This window comes from Symphalangus syndactylus, chromosome 6 (genome assembly GCF_028878055.3).
Source record: "Symphalangus syndactylus isolate Jambi chromosome 6, NHGRI_mSymSyn1-v2.1_pri, whole genome shotgun sequence".
NCBI classification, from domain to species: Eukaryota; Metazoa; Chordata; class Mammalia; order Primates; family Hylobatidae; genus Symphalangus; species Symphalangus syndactylus.
The window spans coordinates 119,676,084-119,691,449 of record NC_072428.2 but is presented as its reverse complement, the minus strand read 5'-3'; the positions used below and the strand labels follow the sequence as shown (position 1 = coordinate 119,691,449).

General features: G+C 44.6%; 1 protein-coding gene across 7 annotated transcripts in view; it reads left to right on the top strand.

Annotated features, from left to right (window-relative positions):
- The window catches only part of UBE2H (ubiquitin conjugating enzyme E2 H), a 124,485-nt gene extending 109,550 nt beyond the window's left edge, over nt 1–14,935 (top strand). For all 7 annotated transcript variants that reach the window (XM_055284007.2, XM_055284009.2, XM_063641637.1 and 4 more), the window contains 2 exons: nt 6,381–6,509; nt 10,605–14,935. In XM_055284007.2, coding sequence (XP_055139982.1) covers nt 6,381–6,509; nt 10,605–10,729 — 254 coding nt within the window. In that variant the 3' untranslated portion in view covers nt 10,730–14,935. The remainder of the gene's footprint in view (nt 1–6,380; nt 6,510–10,604) is intronic.
- The last annotated feature ends 431 nt before the right edge of the window (nt 14,936–15,366 follow it).

Below are 15,366 nucleotides of genomic sequence, written 5' to 3'. Positions count from 1 at the left end.
ATTTGAGAGATGCTCCTTTCAGAAGCACCCTCAGGAGTAATCACTATGTTAGCCACTTGCAGGAAGGCCTCATTGCTTTAAGATGGCCAGAGCCATCCTGGCCTCCCGAAGTTGTCATCTTCACCCAAAACTGGGCCTCATGTGTTTCCTTTTCTGCTCTTCTGTTTTACAGGTGTGACTCAGCACATCTGTAAAATGGATCAAAAATGTGTTAATGCAGGAAGATGGTAGATACAGGAAGGAAGAACCAATAATTAAGGGTTCTCTTATTTGTTTGTAACAAATTCATAGGCAAAGCCTTTTATTGGTAGCTCGAGGAAACTTAAAAGTAGTAAGAAAGGGTATAAAATCTCTTTCTGGGACACGCAAAACTCCTAGTTTTATAACACGTCTGTAATATTTCTCTAGCCCTGAAGCACTTCTGAACATTACTTCAGAACATAAAACCTGTGCTTTGTTTTTAAAGGTTTTCGTTGTTATGTAATAGCATCCAGCTGCTAATCCTTTTGAGCAGCACCTGTAATAATATGGCAGGAGGAGCCTTCCGTTCACTGTGTGCAGGTGTCTGCGGGTTACCTCCTGCGGTGGAGCTGCGTGAAAACAAGCACACCACCTCTGTGAATAGCCACAGAAACACCTGAACGTCCTTTGCTTAGCATGCTTCTTTGCACTTGTGAGGGATTCTTTGGGGAGGAGGGTGATCATCTCTGATCCATGGATTTAGCTTCCCTGCCAACGATGGTGTGCGATTTTGACCCAGAGACATGGGGAGCTTGTGCCTTCGTGAAAGTTGCGGCAGTGTGTGTCTTATCCATTAACAGAGGCAGCATAGTGGATGAGCTCAGGTTTGAGTTCCTGATCCATACTTAAGCTCTGTGTGCCTCAATTTCTCCATCTGTAAAATGGTACCTACCTCATGGACTGTAGTGAAATTAAGAGTGCATATGCAGAGCATGGAAGAGTGCCTTGCTTGTAGTAAGCACTATGTAAGCATTAACCTGCCATTACTGTTAATGGGCCGGGCGCGATGGCTCACTCCTGTAATTCCAGCACTTTGGGAGGCCGAGGTGGGCAGATCACGAGGTCAGGAGATCGAGACCATCCTGGCTAACACAGTGAAACCCCGTCTCTACTAAAAATACAAAAAAATTAGCCGGGTGTGGCGGCGTGTGCCTGTAGTCCTAGCTGCTAGGGAGACTGAGGCAGGAGAATGGCATGAACCCGGGAGGCGGAGCTTGCAGTGAGTGGAGAGCGCCACGGCACTCCAGCCTGGGTGACAGCAAGACTTTGTCTCAAAAAATAATAATAATAGGCCGGGCGCGGTGGCTCACGCCTGTAATCCCAGCACTTTGGGAGGCCGAGGCGGGCGGATCACGAGGTCAGGAGATCGAGACCACGGTGAAACCCCGTCTCTACTAAAAAATACAAAAAATTAGCCGGGCGTGGTGGCGGGCGCCTGTAGTCCCAGCTACTCGGAGAGGCTGAGTCAGGAGAATGGCGTGAACCCGGGAGGGGGAGCTTGCAGTGAGCCGAGATTGCGCCACTGCACTCCAGCCTGGGCGACAGAGCAAGACTCCATCTCAAAAAAAAAAAAAAAAAAAAAAAAAAATTAGCCGGGCGTGGTGGTGGGCGCCTGTAGTCCCAGCTACTCGGAGAGGCTGAGGCAGGAGAATGGCGTGAACCCGGGAGGCGGAGCTTGCAGTGAGCCGAGATCGCTGCCACTGCACTCCAGCCTGGGCGACAGAGCGAGACTCTGTCTCAAAAATAATAATAATAATAATAATAATAATAATAATAATAATTACTGTTAACGTAACTATTGTTTAACTCTTCCCTGTTCTGGGATCACATTCAATTGTAAAACTACTGCTTTTTGTTTTTGTTTTTTTGTTGTTGTTGTTGTTGTTGTTTTGAGGCGGAGTCTCGCTCTGTCACCCAGGCTGGAGTGCAGTGGCAGCGATCTCGGCTCACTGCAAGCTCCGCCTCCCGGGTTCACGCCATTCTCCTGCCTCAGCCTCTCCGAGTAGCTGGGACTACAGGCGCCCACCACCACGCCCGGCTAATTTTTTGTATTTTTAGTAGAGACAGGGTTTCACTGTAGTCTCGATCTCCTGACCTCGTGATCCGCCTGCCTCGGCCTCCCAAAGTGCTAGGATTACAAGCGTGGGCCACTGCGCCCGGCTTGTTTTTGTTTTTTTGAGATAGAGTTTTGCTCTTGTTGCCCAGGCTGCAGTGCAATGGCGCAATCTGGACTCACTGCAAACTCCACCTCCTGGGTTCAAGCAATTCTCCTGCCTCAGCCTCCCAAGTAGCTGGGATTACAGGCACCTGCCACCACACCCAGCTAATTTTTGTATTTTTAGTAGAAACGGGATTTCACCATGTTGGCCAGGCTGGTCTCAAACTCCTGACCTCAGGTGATCTGCCCATTTCAGCCCCCCAAAGTGTTGGGATTACAGTTGTAAGCCACTGCGTCTGGCCTGTAAAACTGAATTTGCTTACCTTTTGGCATTTTCTACCACTGCCTTAATAACTCATCCACCCAAGGATAAAGATAAGAAAATAAAAACATTTTCAGACTTTTCATGTTTTATTGGATATTTCAAACATATACCAAAATAGAAACGACACATTTACAGGAAAATGCTATTTTTATTTTATTTGTTTATTTGAGACAGGGTTTCACTCACTTGCCCAGGGTGGAGTACTGTGGTGCAGTCTTGGCTCACTGCAACCTCCACCTCCCCAGGTTCAAGCAATTCTTCTGCCTCAGCCTCCCAAGTAGCTGGGACTACAGGCGCGCACCGTCACGCCCAGCTAATTTTTGTATTTTTTAGTAGAGACAGGGTTTCGCCGTGTTGGCCAGGCTGGTCTCGAACTCCTGGCCTTATGTGATCCACCCACCTTGGCCTCCCAAAGTGCTGGGATTACAGGTGTGAGCCAAAAATGTTGATTTTTAAAGGCAAAAGAAATGTCATTTGAAATGTGAAAAGTAGAAGTTACACACCTGTTGCCTTGATGTAGCTTTTTAAAATGTTCGTCTTATGCATACACACTGTACATAGTTGTAATTCTAGAAAACATACCATTTTATGGCCTTTCTCTACCCAGCATTCTAGTATAAGCATTTTTTTCATTGAAAACAAATAGTTTTCAATGATTTTGTACCATAATAATTGTTTCCCTTTTTAAAAAAATTGTAAATAAAACATCGGTGAAAATCTTACTGCAGATAGTTTGGGGGTTATCTAGGAAGGTGATTTTTATTTTGCTTTTTTGATTAGGAGTGTCAGCATTTCTTTCGTGGTGAGAACCTTACTATAAAGTGGCTCTTTAGGACTGTTCTGAAGTCAGCCTTATGAAGGTGAAATAGACTCTGATGAAATTACCCCAAGTCTGTGGCTTTTGTTATAAGGCAGAGCTGCTCAGTGTCAATAGCTGGTGTGTGAGAACAGGACGTGGTAGCTGTCATGGGACCTTCTAGCCCAACATTATCTAGACCTGCACTGTCCAATACAGGATCTACCAGCCATGTGTGGTTATTTAAGCTTAATTAGAATTAAATAAACTGAAAATTAATTTCCTTATTCACACTGGCCATATTTTGAGTGCTCAATAGCCAGTTGTGGCTAGTGGCTATTGATTTGGATGGGGCACATATAAAACATTTTTATCACTGCAGAAAGTTCCGTTGAGTAACAGCTCTAGATTATTCTCTAACTGCTGAGCTTCTTAACCTTACAGTGATAAGAGCCACCTCTTATAGGTAAGATTTTCTAGAGCAAAGTTGGGCAGACCTTGGGTACTTGTTTTTGTATATGTAGTTTTATAGGAATACAGCCACATCTATTTGTTGACCTATACTCTGGTTGCTTTTGTGTTACAGTGGCAGAGCTGTGTTTCGAGTAGTTATGACAGAGACCATATGTGGCCTGCAAAGCCTAAAAGTATTTGACCATTTACAAAAAGGTTTGCCTACCCCTTTTATCTAGATCAGGGTTTCTCAACCTTAGCACTGCTGACATTTTGGTCTAGATAATCCTTTGTTGTGGGGCTGTCCTGTGCATTGTAGGTGTTTAGCAGCTTCCCTGGCCTTCACCCACCAGATGCCAGTAGCACCCCTTAGATATGACAACCAAAAATGTCTCCAGACATTGCCAAATTCCATGGGGAGCAAAATCACCCCTGGCTGAGAACCACAAATCTCAAGCAATGTGGCTTGGCAAAGCATTCATCTGTAATACTGCAGAGGAGCCAGGCACGGTGGCTCATGCCTGTAATCCCAGCACTTTGGGAGGCCAAGGTGGGCGGATCACAAGGTCAGGAGATCGAGACCATCCTGGCTAACACGGTGAAACCCCATCTCTACTAAAAATACAAAAAATTAGCCGGGCGTGGCGGTGGGCGCCTGTAGTCCCAGCTACTCAGGAGGCTGAGGCAGGAGAATGGCATGAACCCCGGCGGGGTGGAGCCTGCAGTGAGCGGAGATCACGCCACTGCACTCCAGCCTGGGCGACAGAGCCAGACTCAGTCTCCAAAAAAAAAAAACAAAAAAACTGCAGAGGAGCGCCCATTGTTTTTTTTTGTTGTTTTTTGTTTTTGTTTTTTTTTTTGAGACGGAGTCTCGCTCTGTCGCCCAGGCTGGAGTGCAGTGGCGCAATCTCGGCTCACTGCAAGCTCCGCCTCCTGGGTTCATGCCATTCTCCTGCCTCAGCCTCTCCAAGTAGCTGGGACTACAGGCGCCCGCCACCACGCCCGGCTAATTTTTTGTATTTTTAGTAGAGACGGGGTTTCACCGTGGTCTCGATCCCCTGACCTCGTGATCCGCCCGCCTCGGCCTCCCAAAGTGCTGGGATTACAAGCGTGAGCCACCGCGCCCGGCGAGCGCCCATTGTTAAAAGCAAAATTGGTTGAAAGAGCTGACTAAATTAACCAATAGTTTTGTATGCTACTTAGTATACTTCAGCATTGTCTCCAGAAACAGGAATGTTTTATATAAAACATGACAAAGCAGCTGGAGTGTGGCAGAGACATGGAAGCATTCTCATGTCCTTCCATTTCTCAGGGGTGCCGCAGTTCACTGAGGAGCAGAGAGTGGAAGTTACAGCATATCTGAGCTGTGGGGCGTGTGGGTTGTGTTATACCCAGGTTCTCGGGGCCTGCTTTTCTAAAACACTGGGTAACTGCGGGTGTTTGTTGTTTGCTAACTGTGTGTAGATATCATCTGTGTATGCCTGGCAAGAAAGGAGTTAATAAATGTCACTTCTATAATCCCAGCACTTGGGGAGGCCAAGATGGAAGGATCACTTGAGTCCAGGAGTTCAAGACCAGCCTGGGCAGCACAGGGAGACCCTGTCTCTATTTAAAAAAAAAAAAAAAAAAATTAGCTGGGCATGGTGGCACATGCCTATAGTCCAATTTACTTGGAAGACTGAGGCTGGGAGGTTGGCTTGAGCCCAAGAGTTTGAAGTTGCAGTGAGGTATGATCACACCTGTGCACTCCCAACTTGGGCAATAGAGTGAGATCCTCTCTCAAAAAAAAAACTTTTTAAGTAAATGCAGTAGATTGGTGCTTATCTGTCTTATGAATATTTGTAGTTTTATATGGTCCATATAGATTCCTATCCTCATTACCCAGAATAATCGAAAAATTGGTTGTATTTACCTCCATTAGAAGTTGCAAGAATTGAATTAAATGTCAAGTCCTATAAAATTGTGTTCAAGGCTGAGTGCAGTAGCTCACACCTGTAATCCCAGCATTTTGGAAGGCCAAGGCTGGCAGGTCACTTGAGGTTAGGAGTTTGAGACCATCCTGGCCAACATGGTGAAACCCCATCTCTACTAAAAATACAAAAATTAGCCAGGCGTGGTGGCAGGCGCCTGTAGTACCAGCTACTTGGGAGGCTGAGGCAGGAGAATCGCTTGAACACAGAGGCAGAGGTTGCAGTGAGCCAGGATTGCGCCACTGCACTCCAGCCTGGGCAACAGAGCGAGACTCTGTCTTAAAAAAAACAAACAAAAAAAAAAACTGTCTTCAATTCTTTTAAGACCCAGCATTTGAATACCTTTCAGAGTGGGGGGTTTTGTAAGCTGTAGAAAATGGCTGTGTGAAATAGCCGAAATAGAATTGGGAAAATTGTCTTTCAAAGTGAATGTCAGGTATATCTTTATCTCGTTCTTCAAATTAAAATTAAACTTAAAATGTTTAAATTGGTATTGAATTGAATATGTAATACAAGTCACATGTAATAGAGCACACTTGTATGGAGAATCATCCCTGTGTAAATATCTAAGAAGGTAAGCAGCTTGACTACTGAATGCAAGTGAATTTTAGGTGAACTTGCATTTCCTGTGTGTGACATGTTTGTTTGGTTTTTCAGATCTTACCAATATATTTGAGTCCTTCCTGCCTCAGTTGTTGGCCTATCCTAACCCCATAGATCCTCTCAATGGTGATGCTGCAGCCATGTACCTCCACCGACCAGAAGAATACAAGCAGAAAATTAAAGGTAAGAGGGTGGGTAGTTTAACCTGGAGACAAAAGAACTTAAATCTGTTGAGCTTCAGTCATTAAAAGTCCTTCTTAAATTACTTAGTTCCTAATACTTTTTCTTAGGCCTAAAAAGAGACAGCTGTGGGCTGAAGTAGTGCTCACCAACCTCGGGTGGTGGTAGCACCAGTTTGCTCATCCTTTACGATTTAGAATCCTATTTTCCCATTCTTAAAACAGTTTACATGCTGATGGGATATGAGTTTCATTTAAATGAAGCTAAGTTTACAGCTGGCCATGGTGGCTCACGCCTGTAATCCCAGCACTTTGGTAGCCCAAGGCGGGCGGATCACAAGGTCAGGAGATCGAGACTAGCCTGGCCAACATGGTGAAACCCCATCTCTACTAAAAATACAAAAATTAGCCAGGTGTGGTGGCACACGCCTGTAGTCCCAGCTACTCGGGAGGCTGAGGCAGGAGAGTCGCCTGAACCGGGAGGCAGAGGTTGCAGTGAGCCTAGACTGTGCCATTGTACTCCAGCCTGGGTGACAGAGCAAGATTCTGTCTTGAAAAAAAATCTAAAGCTTCACCTGGGTTCATTGGATTTTCCATTTTACCTCTGTGTATGTTTCAGAACTTTCATAGTGAAAAGTCTAGATACATGAAGCTCCACCAAGAAGCAAAGGAATTCAAAGTTTGTGAAATAACTGCTGTTTTTAACCAATGGCAGGCATTAGTATCTAGCCAGTTTTTCACATGATGGGCCTATCTGCATAGCAGTCCAGAATGTTGGCTTCCTCAAAACGTGTGGCCTCTCTGAGGTACATTTGCAAGAGGTGGCAGTAGAAGTAATTTACCAGAGCTTGAATGTGCAGATCTTCACTCTGAAATGTGCAGGTATGAGGCAAACAGGGACTATTCGTGAAACAATAGCTTTTCTTCTATTTGTTTTCTAATGCTTCCTCCAAGGTCTCTATAGGGTATTGTTTGGAGCTGTTGTTGAGATAAAGCAGAAATAAATTTACTGTAATTAATTAGATCTCAAGTGCTTTACAAATTAATATCTAATTAATGTAGCAAAATATATAGCTAAGCAAACATGTATTTGAAGAAAAAGGCAGTCAGTTTCAGCCAGATAAAGTGCTGTTATGAGACTATATTAAAATTTTGACATAGGAATCACTTAGCAATGTCTGCAAGCCACAGATATCTTGGAGCAGAGTATATTTCTCTAGTTCACATATGCATTCTGTCTCAACAATTTAGCAGTAGCCCTGTTTCAGTACATATCTGCTATAGTCCCATTTACAAAAAGAACCGAGCCTACATTTATCTTAGAATGGCTCACTCCAGCGTACGGACCCCTAGCCTTCGGAAATGTTCATGTTGGCTATCATTTTGTCTTCCTTCGTAATCTGAGAAAATCATGGCCATCAGACCTGAGTTCACCCCCACTTCCTACTGTGCCTTGATATCTTCTCCCTTCCCCCTGCATCTTTTCTTTGTTCCTAACTATGGGAAATAAAGAAGAGACACCCTTCCTCATTTCTCAAACTCACTCCCACCACCAACCTGTGATCTTGTTCCCCCAACCACCCCCCCCCCCGCTCCCAATGCAGTCTTCCTCCTCCACCCCATCAGAGGTCTCCCTGTTTCAGAAGCAGTGATCTGCTCCTGTGGGCTCCGTTAGGAGTCATGCTGTTTATTCCCTTTCATTTTCAAACTTCTTACGTCCTCACCTTAAACTCCTGTAGTTTTTTTCCCCTCCTCTGCTTAATCTGTGCCCTCATTTCTTCCCAATCCTTTGGACTCTTCTCAAGTCCCATTTTGCTGGACCTTTCTGCAAGTGTTACATTTTACCCTCATCTTTCTGGAAACTTCTCATTCCATTTCTTAAATGTGATCATTCACTTAGGACTCGGTCCCTGGACTCCCTCTCTTCCTTTCTCATTCCTGAGGAGCTGTTTCACCTCTCACAGCTTCAGTCAGTCCCCTCCAGGGAGATGATTTCTGAATGTGTGTCTAGGCCTGGCTTCTCTCCCAAGCTGCTGCTGGACATTTCCATTTGTGTGGAAGTCACCACTAACCCAACACACCTAACACAGTCAGCGTTCATATTTAGTTGGCGCTGTCTTATAGTACATGTTTGAAAACTTGTTTAAATATTGGATAGCCTGTAGCACTGGGCACCATTGGAGCTGTCTAAAGCTGTCACTTCCCTGCTCAAAACCCTTTGCTGGGTGACATCTTTGCCTGCCATTCAGGGCTTTCTGATACTGAGTGGAATCTACATCTTTGCCTTTACTCTTTTTTTTTTTTTTTTTTTTCTGAGACGGAGTCTTGCCCTGTCGCCTAGGTTGGAGTGCAGTGGTGTGATCTCGGCTCACTGCAGGCTCTGCCTCCTGGGTCCAAGTGATTCTCCTTCCTCAGCCTCCCGAGTAGCTGGGATCACATCCAGCTAGTTTTTTGTATTTTTTGTTGAGATGGGGTTTCACCATGTTGGCCAGACTGGTCTCGAACTCCTAACCTCAGGTGATATACCCGCCTTGGCCTCCCAAAGTGCTGGGTTTACAGGCATAAGCCGCTGCGCCTGGCCATAGTTCTCTCTTAAGGTTGTGTTTAAACATCCCAGCCACTTACTTTTCAACAAAGCAAAGCCTTTCCCTGGAGTGGCCTCTCCTGTGCCATAGCTGCCGTTTTTCTTCTGTAACTGCTTCCCTCTGGTGACACTCAGCAGCTCCTTCCTTTTATCTTCCTCTGTTTCCTCCTCCTCATTGGTGACCTTGCTCTTCCTTTCTCTCTCTCAAAGGCCTTGTCCTAGTAAGTACTTAATATGCATTTGTTTCCTTGAATACATTAAAGAGGGCTGATAGTATCAAATTCTAGTGTCAAAAAAAAATGTCAATATTTATCTTCTACAAAGGAAGACGCAAAATAGCCAACCCATTAGAGGTTAAAAATAAAATTGTTAAAGTTTGAATAAACATTTCTCTCACTCTAAAATGTAAATTAAGGTAAATTCCTACCTAATCATGGGCTACTTTAATCTCATCCAAATCATTAGCATAAAATGTTGTTATAATGAATTTGAAGGGCTCTAAGTCTCAAGTCTGCAAACCTTTTCTGTAAAGGACCACATTGGCCAGATGTGGCCTTGATCACACATTCTGTTTATTATTTTTTAAGACAGTCTTTAAAATATAAAAACATTCTTAGCTAGGCCCTATGCTAGTTATTCAAATCTGGTAGGCCCATTTGGCCATTCAGCTTATCTTCCTATTGCAGTGAGTCCCTGCAACTATAGGAGGAAAAACAAAGCCACAAGGGTGTGTTTTTGTGTGGTTTGCATTTTGAATAGGTTTCTGTCTTGTCTTTTCCTATTGTGTGGAGGCTGTTCACTTGAAAACAGTATGCACTTAAGAGTTTTTAGGAACAAGTTTGTTTATTCGGCAGTTCTTAAAAGCAGTTTCAGCAGTCTTATTCAGCCTAGGGTTCCACCACGGCTGTAGCAGCGGAAATCTACCTTCAGGTAAATTATACATGGGAAAATCACTCAGAGCCGAGTGGTGTCTCAATATAGCAGCTTAGTCCTGAGCACATTGAGCGATGGTTTTTGCCAGCTGCTTCAAAAACCTGACAGGCAGGATCTGTTTAGACTAAAATCGATTCCTAAAATAATAGACCTGGGCTGACTAATTATATAACTGCAGATCTAAAAATGATGAGGGATTTCCTTATAAATTACTATGGAATCATGACTGGTCCTGTACTATCTGGGAGTTGAAAGTAGAAAGAAAGCGTGGGGCTCCCATTTCCCCGGTCCCTGAAGAGTTCTTGGGGTGCTGCAGCGCACGTATTCCCCTGCAAGCTGAGCCTGCTGTGTTGCTATTCCCAGTACCCCTTCCCTCAGGGGGCAAAATGCAGAAACCCTGTCCCAATGAAGTCTCCCTATGGGATTCTCCTTAGCTGTAGTGATCATGATTACTGTCATCTTTGTCCCCCCCCGGTGTTCAAGGTAAGTTTGAACCTCCCCAGCCTTGCCAGCTTTTTGGGGTCGCCAAAGCACATGCCTGCCCGCTCACTGCCCTTGTTGTCTTTCTCCCACCCCATGCAGAGTACATCCAGAAATACGCCACGGAGGAGGCGCTGAAAGAACAGGAAGAGGGTACCGGGGACAGCTCATCGGAGAGCTCTATGTCTGACTTTTCCGAAGATGAGGCCCAGGATATGGAGTTGTAGTAGAAAAGGCACCTGCTTTTCAGAAAGACTATTATTTCCTAACCATGAGAAGCAGACTATAATATTCATATTTAAACAAAGCAATTTTTTTTATTACTAAACAAGGTTTTTATGAATAATAGCATTGATATATATATATTATATATCACCCTTTAGATCTTGATTTCTTGGTCATTTCTCAACCTGAGGTGCATAGCATATTCCCACATTCCATTTGGTAGCAATATGCGGTCTGAATGCATGCATTCATGAGTCCATGTGGCCAAGTCAGCCTGTGTGCTACTGAACTGTCAAGGGAAATAGCCGCTCTGATAGGTAGATGTGAGTAAAAAGAACAGGAAAAAAATCGCTTCTTTTATTGATGGTTCCAAAGAAACAAACCAAACCAACCAGCTCTTGGATGTGAAGATAAAATAGTGCTTTTTTGAAATGGAAAGGAAAAACTTGGGGAGGAAGAGGCCTGCTGTGGGGGCATTGGAGCCAGCCACATAAGAATCAGAGCTGCTCCTTCCTGTGAATCCTAGGTGGCCCTATGTCTTCTGTGGAGTTACAGTATAAAACAGGGAGCTAATTAGAGTATTAAAACTTAAAACCATTTTTTGACTCTGATTTTAAGTACATTTTTTTATGTCAGTTCCTGCCCTTCACACTACCAGGCCCTGCAGCCACAGTGTTCTGTTGGAGAAACTTGGAGAAGTGTTTTCTGAAGCAGTTCTTTTTCTTGGGGTAGAGCGTATAATCCAGACTTGTTTTTGAAAGGACAGCACAGGAGGAGAAAAGTGACTGGGACGATGCTTCCTCTCATCCAAAACACATGCAGAGTCACATCCTCATCCTAGTGTTTGGCAGTTTGAGACCGCTACCCTGAACTTAAGAGCTTTAAATGTGAGGGTTGTGTTTCTGGGGGGGTTATTTTTTTGGTGTGTGTGTGTGTGTATTGTGCTTAGAAGGGTTGCAGATTTCATCTTCACCTACCAAGAGGCGGCCGCCTCCTTGGACAAGCCGCTCATGGACCATTAGACTTGAGAAGAAGACCCATGTGGTGACTGCAAAGCACTGGGTACTTGCCTTCACGTTTTGGTTTGGTTTTCCCTTTTTCTGCTGCTCTTGGCAGCAGCCTGGTCATCATCTGCTTGTGGGAGTGGGAAATGGGTATTTTAGACCCAACACAGGTCCTAAATTTAAAACAAATAATAATTGGAACAAATAAAGGTTCTTGTACCCAGAGTGATCCTACATGGGAAAAACAAACCAGCTTTTTTTAGAGAGTGACCGAGTAGGAAGAAGGGATTCAGAAATATGATGTAGTAGAACATGCCCTGCAGGAAGAAAATGTTTTCTCTCCTGTGTATGTTAAGAGGAAATCAGTTTAAAATGCCTGCTAATCAAATGTCAACTCAGCTAACCATATGTCCAGGTTGCTGCAGAGTTTCTTTCAAATCTGAATGTTGCCTGCTGAACTCGGAGGGGAGTTTGGAGAAATTTTATACAGCAGCTCTGTATTCTTTTTTTGCCGCAGCCAATAAGATAATAGCAGAATTAGCCAATCCTAAAACCTTCTAAAGACGATTTTTGAGCATCCCACTGGGATTATTTAATTTTTCTTTTTGACGTGTGTTTTTAGTTTAGAAGTGCTGTATTCCACGAGGTTTAAGTCAGTGAGGTTGGAAGATACCCTATCTTTTTTATTCAAAAAGCACAATCAATCTTTTGTTTGAAAATCTATATAAAGTACAACTTGCTTTTAGCATGATTATTTTCCTAAATAAAAAGACAAAGAATTTACTTACTTTATGTTAATTACGGGCATGAAACAAAAGGTTTTCTTTAAAAAAAAAAAAAAAAAAAAAGTGCAGTGATGTAGGGCTGTGGTTAGTTAACCGTACTGAGTTATCCATCTAGCATCTGTGGCTTGCTGGAAGGGTAGTATTAACTATTTAACATGTAATGGTGTACTTCACTCTTACCTAGCACGCTGTCTTCTCATTGCTTTGGGGGAGGGAGGGTCTCTGCTGGCACTGTCTAACTTGCTTACCTGCTGACTTGCAGTTTGCTTGTGCTATGACATTTATTGTAGGTGCTATTTAGGGTAGGCTTAAAGTGCTGGGTGGTGATTTGAGTTCAAACAATAAAAAATTGTATTTTTTCAATATTGTATAAACAATAGTGTTCTAATTACCTAAAAAAAAATAATGACCCGTTAAGAATTGCTTTTGATCTTGTCAAAAAACTGAATAGACCCCAGTTTCGGGAAGGTGTGTGAGCAGTGCCATGACTCTGCCCCTTACCTAATCCCACATCTCTCTTACAATAAGACATTGGCTCGCCTCTGACCAGAGCCCCAGCACCAGAGAGCCGAAGATGCAGAATTGTCAAATGACCTGCTGGGGAAGGTTGTAGGAGTTAAGCAGATTTGAGTGTGGCTGCAGAGAGAGAGAGTGTGTGTGTATGTGTGCGCACGTGTGAGTGAGCGAGAAAGTGTATGTGTGTGTCCATCTAAGTCTGTATGATGAAGGTGGGATAAGGCTCCTCTGTTAGCGCTGGAAGCTCCTGTAATTGCCGCATGGATCCCACTGTGCCCTCTTGTTCTGTGCAAGTCTGTCCTGTCTGGGCACTAACCTTGGTCCCATGCATGTTTACATTCTGGGTGGGGCTTTGCCTCTCCACTGGGAAACTGACTTTTGCTGGGTTGAACAGAGTCCCTTACGCTTTTTGTCCCCTCCCTGCGTCTGGGAGAGGTGGGAGTAGGAGCCCAAACACAAAGGTACAGAAAGATCTGGAAGAAGGCCTGGCAGTGAATCCAAGGATTCTAGGCCCCCAACAATAGATGGTAGCGTGAGTCTGGAGCCAGGGGTGTTTCACCACCAAATGCCTTTCCAGGCTGCCCTTCCAACACAGAAAAGCATCCAGATCCCTGGGCAGAGGCTCTACGTTCTTGGCTTTAGAGGTTGGTGGCAGCGGCAGCATGTCAGAGCCACTTCTGGCAGTTTCCCTCCCCTTTTTAGTGCCCATAGTTTTTGGATCCTCCCTTGTGTTTTACCAGCACAAGCCATTCTTTGCCCCTGTTCACATAACTGAGCTCAAGCTCTTGCCAAACACCAACGAGCAAGATGGTTGCAACCTGGCAACATTGAATCCACCACTTTTGGGCTCCCTCTGGAAGCCCCAGCACCGGGGGCTTGTGGGCACAGGGTCAGTGGTAGCCATCTTAGACACTGGCATTTGGCTTTGTCTTCAATCTCATCACCCTCCTTGAGGTTACTGTGCAGTTTCAACCAGCATTTTATACTAGTGAGGTCATTATCAGGAGTTGCCATATCATCTCTCCAGTACCTAACATTTCTCATCCACTTCAAAAGCTGTTCTGACTGCCAGTTGGCTGATCTAAGCTCCTGAGGAATGTCTCAAAGGAATTTTTCTCTCCAGAGGCCCCCTGAAGTCCTAGTTGGCATTGGCCTAGCACATGCTTTATGTTAGGCCTCCCGTTGGGATGGCTGAGAATCATGAAAGACAGATCCTCCGCTAGCCTCTATGGGTCAAGTTTCTAGACACCAAGTCTCTGGGAACTAGTGTTTGATTTTAAATGGCATGTGGCCCTTCCTCGTTTCAGTGACTTAGAAAAGTAAAAGCCATTTAAAAAAGTTAGCAAGATTTTTTATCGACTTCCCAACTGGGCTTCCAGCCTTGTTGAATGAAATCAAATATCTCTGATTGGGCGCAACGAACTGCATTTCTTTGGATTTCTGAATCCATGTTTGTGCTTTCTCTGGCCCCTGAACACCTCGGCGATTCTGTTAGGGATGGGATGAGTGGGAGGAAGCCTTTTGAGAAGGGGGAGCTGGCCCTGTCATGCGCAGGTTTTCCACTCATCTGAGGAAGAGCCAGGGCTCTGAATTTAGCCTAACACTCATCTTGGCTGTGGGCTTGGGAAGATATGGCCATTATTTATGGATTGTATTTGGTACATACTGTGTGATACTTGAAAAGATAAAAGGGACTGCCAGCCCCTAACTGAAATCTGAAGCTTTTTATCGCTTATTTTTCCTCGCCCTGTCTCCTCCCTTCCACCTTTCTCCTTGCATTGTGATGATCTAGTAGGCATGTCTGTCAACAGGACACATGCCTCCTCTGACTATAACCTCTTAATAGTTGTGTATAATGAAAACTGTAAACTTTTTTAAATAAACGTGTATATACCTTGGCAAATGGCTGGACCTTGATCAATAAGATAATGGCCCTCATGATTTCTCAGCTGGTTTTCTGAAATACCCTCTCTGTTCTGGCTCCTTTGAGCAGCAGACGCTGGCTTCTTTTGGCTGAGCAGCTTAGAATGCAGATAACTAAATTAGTTTGGGAAGGGAGTGGCACCCTTAGGCAGTAATAACCAAGAGGCTCTGCCCAGAGGCCTGTCCTTGAACCTGGAACTCAGATGCACGACTGCTGGCTATGAACGGAGCTGTGAGGTTCCTCCACTAGAGCCGTGTAAAGCCCGAAGGTCCCTGTCTACCCCCATGCCTAAACCTAAGCCCTGTCAACTCACGCCGAGTGAGGATACTCTGTGGCCTGGAGTTCACAGACAGTGCAGCTTCCTGCTGGGGCTGATCTGCCTTAAACAGGTGGTCCTCTGCCAAGTGCTA